Source organism: Perna viridis, chromosome 3 (genome assembly GCF_037379345.1).
Source record: "Perna viridis isolate PV_CMFRI_1.1 ecotype Kerala chromosome 3, ASM3737934v1, whole genome shotgun sequence".
Lineage (NCBI taxonomy): Eukaryota > Metazoa > Mollusca > Bivalvia > Mytilida > Mytilidae > Perna > Perna viridis.
Window position 1 is genome coordinate 59,175,384 of NC_142447.1, and position 17,413 is coordinate 59,192,796.

Below are 17,413 nucleotides of genomic sequence, written 5' to 3' on the forward strand. Positions count from 1 at the left end.
GTTCACATATAGCAATTTTTACATACTTTTCTCCACTCACAGTGAATAACACTAAAACTGAATATCATTTCACAAGAGTAGTACATCGGAATCATTTATCTCCTTACCTTGTTTGGCTATAGCTGAGAAAACATTGAACACATTTTCCTGTAGTCCTTGTCTAACAAACGAAGCTTCTTGTCCTGGAAAAAGATCAGCTTCCACCCGACAGACATACACCGTGTTACCTGCTCCAAAACTGATGAATGAGCCACTATGTAGAGGAATTAACTCTAGTCCAGCTAGAATAGAATAATCACCATCGTTCGCCAGATACAACAAGATATTCATCTTGTCATCAAAAGAAAACGACTTGTAGGGTGCCTCAGAATTTAAACAATTTCGAATATATTTCTTCGATAATGTCTTGAATGAAATTCTATATTCTTGTAGCATGTAAAGGAGGTGTTCCGGGACATCAACAAGGTTCACTCCACATTCTTTTGCTAGCATCAGAACTGAGTTTTCAATTTCTGGAAAACAAAAGAAAACGTTCTAACACAAATCTGATATGATCATCAAAAGAGAACAAACGAAGAGTGATAAAGTCATAACAATGAATACAAATGAATGAAAACGACCTTAATAACCTGATTTCTCTGAATAACAGACAAAATCATTCTAGCCAATTCTGTCGTCTATTTTAGTATCGGAAAGACTATACACATCTGTGTAGATTGATTGATTCCCCATTCAAATTCGTATCAAAGATTGTTGACTATACTCCTTAAAAGACTAAAGTACTGGTACTATGAATGATTTGGTAAAATATTAACATAAAAAGGATGACAAACAAATCTTTATCAGACAATTGTAACTTGTCATTGTAATCCGGTAATTTCAACTGTTTTAATTGGCTCTTGATTTAATCCAGTAAAAGGGTAGAATACTTATTCATTTTCATATTGTTAATTCATACCTTTAGTGTTATTCCCATCAAGGATGCTAAACACGGCTTGATTTGGCAGGATCCATCTACCACCATCTTTACTAGTAAAAAGGAAGGGGGTTTTTAGGAGACGTTCGACTAATGGGTCTGTGATATGATTCCAGTTGCTGGTAATTTTCCTTAAATCTGGAACAATGTTGTATACTCGTTTGACATCCCTTTGATCAAAATTGTTGTTTTCACACTTCCGCAATAATTCTTTAATGGTCATATGGTAGACATCAGCTAGCACTTCACTAACCAAACATTTATTCCACCTGGTTGGTTTATCGGTGTGTGTCTGGTTCTTCGTCTGATCAGCAGATGGCCATTTAACGTGACGTCTGTTTTGGTCGAGTGCAAACAAACCATTTACATGAACCGGGTATCCAGTCAAGCTCTCATTTTCTAGCGGAAGTGGCATCAGACAAAACACATGACCTATAATCGGTGGGTCGACAAACAAAGGAACAGCTACACTAACGTACGGACTGTATGACAAAGATTCGTCCTGTGAAAGTTTAATAAATTCATCAGATAGGGGTTTCCCCTTCCGACAATGCATCACAAACCAATCCTGTTTAGTGGGTTCTTCTGTGGCGTTCTGTGTGACAACGGTAAGGTCAAACGTTCTGATATAAGTCTCCTCTGTGACAGATAATAGCATCATTCTCATGAAACTTTGAAGTTCAGACCGCTTTAGTCTTACATCTTCAATGCAGTCATGTGCAATTTTTACTGTAAAAAACGGACCATCTGAACATCTGTTATCTTCGGTTTTCCAAAACAGTGCAATTTTCTCAAGACATTTAAGGAATAGAAGTTCAACGGATGCTTCAGATTGAAAAGCTGTAAAAAGATCTGAGATTTTCTCAGGTCCATAAATATTATCAGAAAGAGGAGATACATCATGGCGCAAGGGAAATCTGAACAAAGTGCCATGAAAATTTCCTGTATCCAATATATCCTGTGAAAATCCAAATATGCCATCCAGAGCATTTAAACAATATGACGATTCCATCTGCCTTTTGTATTTGTGTAGCCTATTTAGTTTCATGGTGACACACACTTTCCCTGGATCTTTTTGGTGAGGATCTATCACTAACATTTTACCCCCACTTATAATCAGCGGGTAATCTGAAAGTAACGAAGGGGTACAAAATCTAAGAAAATATGGATAATACTGAATTTAGATTTCAATATATCATTTGTAATTGTAACACATCTAGTACGAATAAATTATAGCACTGTACAAACTGGACTTCATATTATCACAAGTAAGAATATTCTTAAACGTGATACAATAAATATATTCACTAAATGCTTACAAGGTAGTACCGTACATACTACCTTGATAGATGTTTTGTACGAATCACTCAGTTCTATAACTAACTCCCTGTACGAATCACTCGGTTTCATAACTCCTGCAAGATTTGTAGAATCAAACTGGTGGCACAGTATGAAACTAAACACGATAGGAAGACGACAAACGGTTTCAAACGAGGTGTTTCTATATAAGACCTATCATTGACAAATCTTGAAAATAGTCTAAGCAAATCTCTACAAAAATGTCGAACCAAAATGGCGGTATTTCTCAACACCCTAATAAGTTTGGAAGGAATCCGACAAGCAGTTTAAAAAGAAATGTGACCACAAATTTGTACGTGTGACGAACGCCTGTCAAGTACCAACTAGCATGCTGTTGCTGACAAAAATGCGACGAAAATGTTATTATTATTATCAATGATAATAATTTGAAAAGCTGTAAATATGCACTTGGTCGGTAAAGCCAAAGGTTCCAGATCTTATTTAAATGTGTTTTTGAAAGTATTTAATATTTAGTATTATGCATTTCAATTTGTTAGGTTTAACCATATCGTCTCTTTTTCTATTAACTCTAGGAAGCGCGATATGGGACACATAGCTGATGCTGTACACCATACATAGAGTGCGTTGGCAGTGACATATTGTTGCTGAGAAAAGTGAGACACAATATATATTTCAATAAGATGTGTAGGTAATAAGCCGAGCTTGCCTATATCATTCGAAGGAGTTATGATCTAAGGGCATTGATTTTCATTACAGAACGACGGAATCAAAGTTACTGAGTATGATTTTGAAAGCTTTGAATTCACAATCGGTGCAATCCTACACTACCAACAATTCATCGACTTCTACTTTTTTTTTTATTTTGTACTGTAACTGAACTATCGTAACGACTACTGATACAGCACTGTTTTTTACAGTGACGTTACAGTACTGTCATTTGCATTAACGTTACAGTACTGTTACTTTCATAACTTTATACATACTTCTTCGTCTTAGTTTTTCAAGATAGGTTCTGTTGTTGCTCTGATATAATCAAGGGAACCAGTTTGTCCAGCTACAAATTCAAGGTTTAGCCTATGACCAGTAAAATGGGTGCAAGATAATAGTGTAGCTGAAGCAAGTCTTCAGTTTCATTTTGCCACCAAAATAGATCCCTTCAGTTATTTACATAATAATTACCTGTAATATGAAATACAGATTTAAATCCAAGTCCAAACCGCCCGACCTTTACAGGGTCAAATTCCTTCACACTTTGGTAGATCATCTGTATCCCTCTCCAATCCGCATCGGTAAAGCTAGCATTATTATAAACACATAATGCAGGTCCCTGTAAAATCAATCAATTGTGTATGTTTCAGTAATTTTAACTCATTTTAATCGTGTTTCTAAACGTCTTGGTATCATAGTTGACAACAACATGCACAAATTGAACTTCTGATTAACTTTTATAAAAATACAAAATCGTCTTAATTTTGTTTTTATCTAAAGTTAATTTGTCACGGAATGTATTACCAGCTTGATAATTAGAATATCTTAATTACTGTTACCAGCTTGATAATTAGAATATCTTAATTACTATTACCAATCAATTTTGTTTTTACTATAATTGTTTTTGAAAGTACTTGGACTTTGCAACTGATTACAAAAAGAACATAGGAAACATTAAATATCGTTCTTTTGTTTACTTTTTTGAAACATCAAATTTAAAATCTAGAACGTACATGGCATAAGAGGGGCGAAAACTTCAGTTAAGATAGATACCTTAAAATACTTTTTGAAAGCCTTCTGTTTTGTTCCATCGTCTTTGTTTACATATCTTTCATCAAACAGAACTTTCATTTCAGAGGCTTCAGCGTCTTCTGCGTTCTGTATTATTTCCTGCAGCAAATATAAATCGTTTATTTACAATAATACACAGCGGTACGAGTCCCACTCGAATATATATATATATATATAGAAAGGTCTGAAAAATTCCCAACGATGTTAGAACTGTCAAATTTGCGATGCAAATTTTTTGTCGTTCCCTCCGCGGGACTCGAAGTCCAGCGCCCTCGACCACTCGGCCAGCTAGGTTATATAAAAATATAGTTTACGCTGGCCGGGTCATTCCTCCTCGTAGGATTAATCTAGGGCTGTAACTTAGTACACGATGTATAGTAGTACGGTACAGTTCATCTAGGTGTTATTATGAAGGATAGACGATCAAATTAATGATGCATGTCACAACAAATCAATATTATACAAAAAATACAAATATTATCTCAGAATGTGACGACTTTATTCGCTACACTGCTCCATCGGCATGGAATGCCATAGGGGTCAAAATTCTTAATCCGTAAATTTTTAATTTGTAACTTCTTGATTTGTAAATTGTCAATTTGAACTTCGTAAAACGTTTTTCGAGACTTGTAAATCATCAAATATTCTTTATTTGTAACTCGTCATTTTAAACTTCTTTGAAATAGCGGACAAATCGTCCTTTGTCATTCTTCATTTGACATTGTAATAAACACGTAAGATTGACAATTCGTACTCCGAAGTTTTGTGACGTGAAATATATCGATTCGTGGAATGTCAAATTATGCTTAGTTGCATTATATGTTAACGATCATTATAAAGACAGATGGCGCTCGGGATTGGAAGACAAAATGCAGCGCTGTTGTCCAGAACGGAAATTGAACAGGTTGGTCTTAAAACAGGACGAGCATTTTTTGATACTTTTTAGGCTATAACTTTAGTTTCACTCAGTGGAATTCAAAAATTTAAAGTGATTTTCTAAAGAATAATAAAAGTGCTTTAAATTGGTTATTTTAAGTTTTATTTTTTTTGAAAAATATCAAAACTATATAGCGAAAATCTAGACAGGACGAACATTTTTTTGACAAGAAAATTGCGATAAAAAGGGTAACATGCGATGAATAAAGTTCATTATTGATCAAATGTGTTACGTCTGTCAAATAATGTTTAGTTATTCTTAAAGCTTATAGCAATAGGCATATTTTGATATAAAAATTATTTCATTTTCAGTCAGTTAGGTGGGAAAACCTTGACAGGACGGACTTATTCTGTTACGTGATTTGTGTCCTTTTTACGGGGGTGCGGTAACAATCCATAAAATATCTGAAATTTGTTTAATGTCTATCAAAAATATTCATCATATTCTTAAAGCTTATACTTTTTCTACATTTTGATGTATAGATATTTGAAATTGATTTAGAGATAAATTGAAACTCTTGACAGTACGAACTTTTTTCGGGAAAATCTTCATTTATCGTCATAAACAGACCCAGAACTATATCATACGTACGTACTTGTTATGTATTCCTTTCTAAAATAAATCATAACAGTTTTGACTTTCCTTTGAAGTTGATTTATTAATTTTTATTATTTTTATTTATTTGAATTTTGTTTATTTTTTTTTACTGATATGACATTGTCAATTGTGTTTTAACTGATGTGGGTTGGGGAGCATACATTACATTTGCGAACTTTTTGGTCCTACGTTTGCGAACCATTGTAAACTTAACATTTGTGAACCAAATGATATAAAATATAAAATTTTGTATAGACTTTTAGTCCATAGGCTGGGAGGGTCCACCGTGTACCCCCACCCATCAACTTCATGGTGATTTTTTGATAATTTTATACTTTCCATTAACGAATCAATTTGTCGGATTCTTTTTTAGTGTCAGCCTATATTTGTACCACACTGGGTCAAAAAGCCAAGATTTTTGTGACTCAATTGTTTGACAGCCTAAGTCTTCCTGGGATAGCATGTATGAACAAAATACAGGTATTTAGGTATTATCATATAGACAAATGTCTCGGCTTTCAAGTGATACCCAAACAGTTGCGATAAAACGTAGCATTTAGGAGTAAAATGAAAATAATGTACCCCTTCCCCGCCGAAAAATCGCTTAAATGGGCATATTTTTCAATGAGTATTTATGCTTCAGTAACAAATGGCTTATTTGGTATTTTCTGTTTAGTGTTATCATAATTTATAATTCCGGAGTTCTTTTGGTGAATTTTGCCGATTTTCGTGGTCAGAGTTTATCCAAAAATGAAAAAAATGGGATTTTCGAATTTTCCGTAAAAGTCAGACAACTTCTACTCTTTAAGTTATTGCTCAACTGAAACTTCCTAAATTTGGTATCATTCGATAGATAATTTTATTTTGTACAAAAATAAACCACAAAAAAACTAATTTTCGAAAAAATTTTAATTCTAAAAAAAAATGGTAAAAATATTACCCCTACCCCTAGAAAACTGGTCACAGTATCAAATAGAATTCTCATTCACACCATACCAAGAGTGTAGAACTCATATTTTGAGCATTCATAATTAAGATAAAGATGTGCAAAACATATCTGATCAATTCAGGCGAATTACTATAAAATCGGAAAAATGGAAAATTTCAGAATTTCAGAATTTTCTTCTATATCTCCCGTTATTGTCTTTTTCTCAGCATTCCGTAGTTTAAGCAATCTTTTATGAGGTACAGCAAATTAATATAATAACTAAGCTTCAAAATGAGCCTTAGTAATAAATATTTGAACATTTTCATGCCATGTTAGGTAGGAAAATGCCACCCCTACCCATGAAAAGAATGCCTCAATATGAACATGAATGTTATTTTTTGGCGAATAAAGGGTGTACAATAGACATTTTTGGTTTTTTGTTTTAATTAGCGGTGTATATAACATAACTTCTCATTTCAGGCGCCATTTTTCAGTTTCAGTGTAACAATAATGAGTTTTTCATAAAAAGATTTCAATTTCACCAGTAATTATCAAAATATTATTTTTTTTCAAATACTGTACTTCAAACAAGCTTTTGTATATTTAAACACAACTATATAGTGTCTTAGCTTCAAATGAATCCGAGTAATAAACATTTGAACTTTTCCAAGACCAGTTAGGTGAAAAATTTCCACCATTTCCCATATTACTAGGGGTCATTAGTAAGCTAAGACGCTATATAATGGTGTTTGAATATACAAAAGCTTGTTTAATGTACGACTACGGTATTTGAAAAAAAATATTGGTGAAATTGAAGAAAATATTAAATTCCGAAAATTCCCCTTTCTATGAAAAAATTATTATTGTCACGTTGAAACTGAAAAAAATTATTATTGTCACATTGAAAGTGAAAAAATGGCGCCTGAAATGAGACGATATGTTAGATACATTGCTAATTAGAACCCAACATCTTTATTGCACACCCTTTATTTGCTAAAAATTAACATTTAAATTCAAGTTGAGGCATTTTTTTTTCATGGGTAGGGGTGGCATTTTGTCACCTAACATGACATGAAAAAGTTCAAATATTTTATTGCTTAGGCTCATTTTGAAGCTTAGACATAACATTAATGTACTGTATGACATAAAAGCTTGTTTGAACTACGGAATTCTGAAAAAAAGACAATAACGTGTGGTACAGAAGAAACTTCTGAAATTTCCCATTTTTCCGATTTTATAGTAATTGTCAACCTAAAAGGAAAAACGTAGCGCCTGAATTGATCAGATATGTTTTATACATCTTTATCTTATTGATGAATGCTTAAAATATGAGTTCTACACTCTTGATATGATGTGAATGAGAATTTTGGTTTATACTGTGACCAGTTTTCTAGGGGTAGGAGTAATATTTTTACCATTTTTTTGAAAATTCTTACTTCAAAATTAGTTTTTTTTGTGGTTTATTTATGTCGGAAATAAAATTATCTATCGAATGATACCAAATTTTGGACGTTTAAGTCGAGCAATAACTTGTATAGTAGAATTTATCTGACGTTTACGGAAAATTCGAAAATTCCATTTTTTGCATTTTTGGATAAATTTGGAGGTTATCTTAGCCCACGTTCTATTTATATAAATATTTATATAGCGGTTCAGATATGTGGTGTGATCTGCTTTGAATTTCGGTCAGTAATCACCCTTTCACGTTTCATTGGCTATATTCGTAATTCTTTGTTTTCGTATTTCAATAAATTCAATAGTGTTATATATCGATCCTACTTGTTATCCTACTTTCATCCCAGAGGCATGGCTAAAGCATTATAAAGGTGCATATTTTCAAATATTTCGCAAATGTACCGGTTGTTATTGAGTTAATTTGTGTTACAAGTTAATTAAAGTGACATGTTGTTTTAAAAGATTAACTGAGTAAACAGCGTCTGTTAATTGTGTAGTGTAATTGTTTGATGTATATGTAAGTGGGGCTGTGTTTAGTACATGCTTTCTCATGTTCAGCATCTGCACAAGATTTGTGTTTCCAAACACTATATCATAATATATCTCTTAACCCCATTTTTATAGTCACAACCTACCATGTCCTCAATACCATCGGCCTCACCACAATCTCAATTCATTTCTACAGTTGAAGTTTTTTATTTCATTTTACCTACTTGACCCATTAGTGAATTAGAAAACAAAAACTCTCCCATTTCCAAACATAAAATCAAATGTTCTCTCATATATCGTTTTCAGTACTGATTATGAAGACCCCAGTACAACCACTTGTACAAAATTGAACCGTGTTTGCAATCGCATGTAAACCATAATCAATTGAATAAGAATGCTAATGAGTTCCTGGGATTTTGACGAGAAGTCGTCATTGCCATCCCTTTGGCGTCAGTCGTCGTCGTTAACACTTTTTTCAAAACTCTTCTGGCTCCTCTGACACTACATGACCAATTAGAACCAAACTTGGTATAAATGCTCCCTTACGCATCCTGCATAGAAATGATGTGGGGATTTTTGATCTGTTGAAAAACATGGCCGCCGTTACTAAAAATAGAACATAGGGAGCAGACAGTGGTTTTTTGCAGATATATCCCAAACCGTGAGGTTTGACCAAATTCTTTTAATTGCTAAAATGTTCCTTATTATAAGGCATAGAAAAGTCTCCGGGATAAAAGTTGTCACATGACCCCTTGTATGAGTTATTGCACTTGAAAGGGGGAAATTATGACATTTTTTTATATAGTTTTCAACCAATATCTTGAAAACTATGATAGATTGAAAGAAATTTTCAATTAGTGAAATGATCCTGATGATAAGTCCTACCAAAGTCTTCTGAGTCAAAATTGTTCGGCAACGTTTTGTTAAATTTATTGCCCTTGAAAGGCAAAAGTCGATCTGGTGAGCCTGATTTGCCTGACACTTTTTCAGATATTTTCTGTGCGATGACCACTATTGGTTTTCATTGTCAAACACCGATGCCAGGAAAATGTCTTGAAAACCCGATGTATGTGGAAACTGTTTAGTTGAAATGAAATGTGTGTGTAATCATTTCTAAAATTAGATTAACAAGGTGTGAAAGTTTTACAAACCAGTTAATGGTGATTAGAGATAGTACATCCAATTAAGATCTATGTATTATAGTTCTACGCCTAATTATGTTGATAATTGATTTTTTTCACCCGAAAAAAAGTTTTGTCTTTATTTCGTTATTTTATCTTTAAGTTTTATTTTTGGATTTATCTCTACATTAATTTCAAATATCAATACACCGAAATGTAGCACAAAATGTATAACCTTTAAGAATATGATAAATACTTTTGATAAACATTAAATGAATTTCAGATATTTTATGTTTTGTTACCATATCCCCGTAAAAAACTGCACAAATCACTTAGTAGAAAGAGTCCGTCCTGTCAAGATTTTCTCCTTTTAACGTTCTCAAAATTAAATATTTAAATATACTGTTGAAGTTGAATACAGACTTTAAGAATATGTAAATATTTTTTGACAGACATTTATGATTTTGAAAAAAAATACCCAATTGAAAATTTCATGTCGGAAAAAGTTCGTCCTTTCAAAATTTTGAATTCATTTCTGGACATATTACGAAAAAATATACATCAAAATGTAGCAAACGTTTAGCCTTAAGAATATATTAAAGACTTTTGACAGATATCAAGTAATTTTCAAGTTTTTGGTGTTTTGTTACCGCACCCCCGTAAAAAAAACGACACAAATCACGTAACAGAATCAGTCCGTCCTGTCAAGATTTTCCCACCTAACTGACTCCAAATGAAATGATTTTCAATTAAAATGTGCATATTAATCTAAGCTTTAAGAATAAGTAAACATTTTTTGACAAACGTGACACAATTCATCGATAATGAACTTAATTCATCGACATGTCCCCCTTTTTATCGCCATTTTCTTATCAGATAAAGTTCGTCCTGTCAAGATTTTCGCTTTATTTTTGTTGTTGATATTTTCTAAAAAAAAAAATTATAAAAAACTTTCAACCAATTCAAAGCACTTTTATTATTCTTTAGAAATCACTTTAAATTTTGGAATTCCACTGAGTGAAACTACGTTATAGCCAAAAAAGTATAAAAAAAAATGCGCGTCCTGTTTTAAGACCAACCCGTTCAATTTCCTTTCTGGACAGCAGCGCATTTTGTCTTCCAATCCCGAACGCCATCTGTCGTCAGAATGATCGTTAACATATAATGCAACTAAGCATAATTTGACATTTCACGAATCGACATGTTTCACGACACAAAACGTCGGAGTACGAACTACCAATTGTCAATCATACGTGCTTTATTACAATGTCAAATGAAGAATGACAAAGGGCGATTTGTCCGCTATTTCAAAGAAGTTTAAAATGACCAGTTACAAATTAAGAATATTTGATGATTTACAAGTCTCGAAAAACGTATTACGAAGTTCAAATTGACAATTTACAAATCAAGAAGTTACAAATTAACAATTTACGGATTAAGAATTTTGACCCCGTTGGCATTCCATACATCGGATCAAATTTATACCATGCCATAGATGTCACAGCGGTACGAGTTCGATTCCCGCGAAGGGAACGACCAAAAATTGCATCTCAAATTTGATAGTTCAAACATTGTTGGGAATTTTTCAGACCTTTCTATATACATATGTTAACTTTGATAATTCAAATTATAAAGGAAACTGCGAAACAGAAAAGATTTGACTGAAAACAATAAGAAAAAAACTTAATGTAAATATCAAGAATCGAAGAATGCAATGTAATAAATCATGTACAAAACTGGCAAAAAATATTTTCTAAACCTAAGCGTCGCTTTTTAAAAATTCCGCAAGACCGCAAAGTGGTCTGTGTTTGAAAGAGTCCAGTGTTACATCATATGACTTCATACAAAATAAATAATGATAAGTAATCTTTACAAATGACCACATCGTCATGACCCGAAAGCTGCATGGAATGTGGTGATACAATTACAATACTCTACATAGTTTCAAATTGTAAATTCAGGATCGTGAAATTAGAACTTGATGTTAAGCAGAATTGAAATGGGGTTACATACATTTTCTAAAACTTAGTTTCCGGTCCAACATGTTTTAATCATCTGCCCAAAAAAGCATAAAAAAGGCCATAAATTGCATGTGGTCAAACGAACGAATGGACACACTGGTAAATGTATTTAAGACTTAAACATATCAATACCTTAAGGATTTGGCCGTCATCTGGGTACTGGTCGAGTATAGATTTCAGCTGGTGGATCAATGGAGGCTGAATTATCCCGGAGAACTCAGGTCCATCTTCCTCACTGTCATCTCCGGATGTCATTTTGGGATGTTTTGGTTATCTGTAAGATTTTATAGATTCAAGAATTATCTAAATAAGCAGAATTATTGCTCACCGTTCAAACGCACTCCAATTAGAGGAGGTGACCGTACATAGAAAACGGAACATACATTTATTTCGTTTGAATAACCTACATTTACGTGACAACTACGAAAATGCTAAAGACATGCCATTTAATCGGTAACATTGATGTACAATTTTCGAGAAAATCAGTGCATGTATGTTTACAATATAACATGTACGACCTTTCTACAGTCATGAAATTCAACCAATTTTAGCAAGCTGCTGTCACAATAAAATTATTAACACTACCGACACTTGAGAGGTGTGGGTCGTTTACCACGTATGCTGACAATCACTATTGATACTTGAGAGGCATGTGCCGTTCACCACGTATGTTGACAATCATTATAGACATATGAAAGGTGTGGGACGTTCAACACATATGTTAACAATCACTTTTGACACTTTTTGTGAGGTATGTGCCGTTCACTGCGAATGGTGACGATCATGATTGACATTTGAGAGGCGTGGGCCGTTCACCACATATGCTAACAATCACTATTGACGCTTAAGAGGTATGGGTCGTTCACCACGTATGATAACAATTACTATTGACACTTGAGAGGTATGTGCCCTTCACCGTTCACCACATATGCTAGCAATCACTATTGACACTTGAGAGGCATAGGCCGTTCACCACGTATGGTGACAATCATTATTGACACTTGAGATGTATGTGTCGCTCACCATGTTTGGTGACAAATAGTATCGACACTTGAGAGGTGTGGGCCGTTCACCACCTATGTTGACAATCACTATTGACAATTGAAAAGTGTAGGTCGTTCACCATGTGTGTTGATAATTACACGGGACGACTCAGAGGTGTGGGTCGTCACCACGTATGCTGATAATCAATTTTGACAATTGAGAGGTGAGGGTCGTTTATCTCGTATGCTGATAATGAATATAGACGTTTTGATGGTTATTGCAGTTTAAGTTTAAGAGGTTTCACTACTTGGATAATGCAATACATTTTTTTCTTCGTGTGCGACACCTTATACACATTTTGTCTGATCCTTAGTCAGAGAAGTACTTAATATTTCTACAGGAATTATGAGGTTACTCTGTCTTTTATACATGTTCCTTTTATTTTACTTTGCCAATAGTTTGTACAAATAGCTGCTGCCATTATGCTGATGTTCGTGTATGGGAGAAGACATAAATAATGTTTGTAAGATTTGAGTTCCTATTACTTCTCAATCAAATTTGCAAATAAATCAAAGTGTTGAGGCATTGAGTGAAGGAAAACCTCGAAGTTATCAAAGTGTTGAGGCATTGAGTGAAGGAAAACCTCGAAGTTATCAAAGTGTTGAGGCATTGAGTGAAGGAAAACCTCGAAGTTATCAAAAATATTTATGTAACCAAATTGTCAGCTAAAAAAAACGATAAAAAACTTAGTCCCCTTAAAGAATAACCATTTGTTTTAATGTAATGCATATATACAATCCGTTTATCAATGTATTTTTGGACCTTCTTTTAGTATTCCTGGCAGCACATGTACGTTTATGTCCTCAAATTCCTTGACACTTTACATTTAAATCAACATTTCTTACAAAATATGAATTCCACTGAGAATCACTGACTATCAATATTCGATGATTTTAAAAGTAAGATTGGATCCACACTTTGAAACTTCGGTTTGGAGATGCATGAAGTAGAAATGAATCCCGCGGACTGGAGGAAGTTGAACAATGGCCTAATCTCAAGGGAGAAATCATGACCAAAATACTTCTTGTTTGTGCTCACTTATATGTGGATTTTAAAGAAAAAAATTTAAAACTAAAATTTGTCCTTGTCATTGTTGTCTAGATTAGGCCATGGGTTTAGCTTGTCAAAATGTATTTACAATAAACGATTACCTTTCTCTAGGAATTCTCAATTCAAACAAGGATACAAACTCAGGTGAAAATTACTATGCAGTTTGAAAATCTTTAAACTAAAAACAACTTTGCAGCTCATAGATTTGAGCAATTTAAGATTCCAATTAAGTTGGAAAGTCAGTGATATAGAGATGTGGTGAATGCAGGGAATATGATGTCTTAATCACACATGCACTTTGAGAATATTTTTTTTCTCTCTCTCTAAAACAAAAAAAGTTGCTAGTGAACCCATACCCAATGTGTACACCTTTTTATGGCGAATCACTTTTGCGCTAAAGCTGAGTGTTTTATACTTATCTGCCTTCAATAATGTATCTGCATTCCTTTCATTTTTTCTGCATGTTTTCACAAATATGAAAAGTGCTAAGAAATCAGGCTTCAAGTTGTTATAGTTTTTTATTAAGAGATGTTGACATATACATTTACAGCTGCTCCATGCTACACATACATGTACCAGCACTTGAGAATCATGAACTTCGTTTCATGCTTAAATAGTGTCCCAGCAAAAAAATGGCCTGTTTTACTTTTGCTTTCATCTCACTTCATCTAGTGAAATTTCTAAGTGATAACCACTGAAAAGAAATCAAGGGAAAAATCATAACAGTGTAATATATATGCAAAATGTTACAATATAAAATCATGAAAATATATATGTATTTTAATTATATGATATGTAGAAACCTCCTCTTGTTGGGAAATATTGTTACACGTACATATAATTTCGTGCAAATCAGGCAAAAAAGGTTGGGTGGTTATAACAGTCCCATGTATCCACGTGGTTAAAATTCCCACAGAGGTCAATACTTGTCGATTGACAAGCAATTTGAAAACAATAGTTTCTGTCATTATTATTATTGTTATTATTCATAGTTTTTGTCCCACATTAAAATTATTATCTACTCCATTTCTGTGTTCTAAAGTTTTATTCTGAAAATATTTCTATCAGCTGTATTTATTAAAAAAAAGTAAGAATAGAACAGGTTACTTTTCACATGTCATTGTTAAAACAACATCCCTTCATAACCACATAGATCGTAAAAAGTGTTTTGAAGTGATGACTTTAAAACAATAAATTAAAGTCATTTCATTTTCCAGACAAAAATCTTCTAAATACAGAAAATGGAAAGCTTGCTAGGGATATTGCCCGAGGGCTTCTTCCATGTATGAATTTAGCTACCTGCTGATTTATAGTGATATTTGGACCCCCATTTCAAAATTTCTGGATCAATCTCTGAAAGTTGATTTATCTATGAGCAATTAATGTCAAAATGTAAAGTAGAAAACAAATTAGATACATGTATTACTATATTATAAATATCATAATTTCATGTATGAAATCTTTAATTGATGCTGTACTCCATATGCCATTAACCATAGTTAAGAGTACATGCACATGTATGTTTGTAGTTTTCAATGTAAATTTCTTGTTCACGGACATACAAATGTAAACTGCAAGTTTTGCTAAGAAATAGGACTACTGATGTGTACAGTGTACTTATCACCAGTTTGACAATTTGAAAACTTTGTACATACAAAGTGTATGAATAAATAATGTGTACCTTCAAAACTTACCTAGTATAGTGTACATTTATGAATGTCCCTGAAAATCAGCTCTTAGGAAAGGTCTACTTTTGGTAGCCTTGATATCCAACACATTTTCAATGCACTTTCATGGACATAAAATTTCTAACATAATTGACTGTCTTTCTTGTGTCATGAAAATCCTGTTTCTTACTTATTACTTATATCTGCATTCAAAATAAATGTATCTGGTATATATTGACAATGTACTAAAAAGAACCATATTGATAGTCAGTTATGACTAGCATGGATATAATACACATGTACATAGTATTACTATTTCTTTTAATTTCATACTGAATTGCACATGCCAAAATCTATATTACATGCATTACTAACAGGAGACTCCTATATCAACTCAAGGGCCACTGGCCCATGGGGTGGTATAGGTCGAGGGTTGATACTGCATATCAAACAGATTTTTGCATGTCACGTTCATTTTATTTTATATTTTAACTATACATCAAGTGTGTTCTGTGTAATGTGTGATACAGTATATCTAGGAGAGTGATATAGGGTATGCAGTACCGGTCCATGGTATGATATAGAGAATGTGATACGTGGGTTTGATATATTTCTATAGGTGTGATATAGGGCATGTAATATAGGTACGTGGGTTTGATATATTTCTATAGGTGTGATATAGGGCATGTGATATAGGTACGTGGGTTTGATATATTTCTAAAGGTGTGATATAGAGAATGTGATATAGGTACGTGGGTTTGATATATTTCTATAGGTGTGATATAGGGCATGTGATATAGGTACGTGGGTGTGATATATTTCCATAGGTGTGATATAGGGCATGTGATATAGGTCTATGGGTATGATATACATTATGCAATATGGATCTATGGGTGTGATATGAAAAATGCAGTGTTATAATCTATAATGAAATATGTCTAGGGGTGCGTTATATGGTAGGCGCTATAGATCTAGGTTTGCAATATAGGTCTAGGGGTGTGATATGCAGTATGAGATATGTCTAGGGATGTGTTATATGTTATGTGGTATAGGTCTAGGGGTGTAATATACGGTATGCAATATAGGTATAGGGGTGTGATATATAGTACGAGATATGTCGAGGGGTGTGATATACGGTATGTGAAACAGGTCTAGGGGTGTGATATAGGTCTAGGAGTGTGATATTATACGGTATGCGATAAAAGTCTATGGGTGTGGAAGTTGGGCTTTGGGGAACTTGCACAAGTGCCCATCATGTGTGTGTAATGTCATGGCTCCCGTGTCCAAACGTGTCCCAAGGACATTGCGAGGATGATGCAAGCATGAACTGACAAAAATGTAATGCTTAATATAAAGTGACCAAAAGACCAACTTTTATTCAAATCACACTGATCAGCCACAATGATAATGATTACAAATTTGAGAATGAGTCAATTTCTTATACAATCCAAATGTAACAAACTATTTTTAACATGATATGTAGGAAAAAATTCCAGCAGGAATGTCATAAGCAGGGGCTCTTTATGCTAAAAAGTTTGTTTGGCTATATATAAATACTTTATTTCACTGCATACCCCACCTTTTGATAGTTTAAGATTACCTACAGAATGTGATGAATACGCCACAAGACCGGTTTTCATCCTTACAGTTGAAACAGAGACATGTCTCTGCTTTTAAATCAAAATAATTGAACAATTCCGTTTATTTTCTGTTTTAAATACTTCATCGTTTGCTACATGTATGTACATGTACATGTATGTCTACTTTTATATTTTATTTATGTACATATACATTTAGTAATTAACATACATAGTGCTTGCATTTACAAAAGTTAAATTCCTGGGATCATATTAAACACACATGAAATTTTTCCAATAAAAAGGAGGGGTGCCAACCCTATGCACCCTCCCATGGATCCGCCACTGTAATCTATACTTACAACAAAAAAGTGTACATTGCAGCTCTGTAAATCCGTCTTTAGAAACTCCCGATATTATCATTAGCAAGGTCAGATCGAGAAGAATAAATG

At 33.5% G+C, this 17,413-nt stretch overlaps 1 protein-coding gene across 1 annotated transcript in view; it reads right to left on the reverse strand.

Moving 5' to 3' along the window:
- The window catches only part of LOC148623141 (sacsin-like), a 36,186-nt gene that overhangs the window by 16,521 nt on the left and 2,252 nt on the right, over positions 1–17,413 (reverse strand). Inside the window, exons 2-6 of the mRNA XM_088573693.1 lie at positions 11,756–11,897; positions 4,058–4,174; positions 3,476–3,623; positions 959–2,104; positions 108–512 (exon numbers count right to left, since the gene is read on the reverse strand). Coding sequence (XP_088429819.1) covers positions 108–512; positions 959–2,104; positions 3,476–3,623; positions 4,058–4,174; positions 11,756–11,878 — 1,939 coding nt within the window. The 5' untranslated portion in view covers positions 11,879–11,897. The remainder of the gene's footprint in view (positions 1–107; positions 513–958; positions 2,105–3,475; positions 3,624–4,057; positions 4,175–11,755; positions 11,898–17,413) is intronic.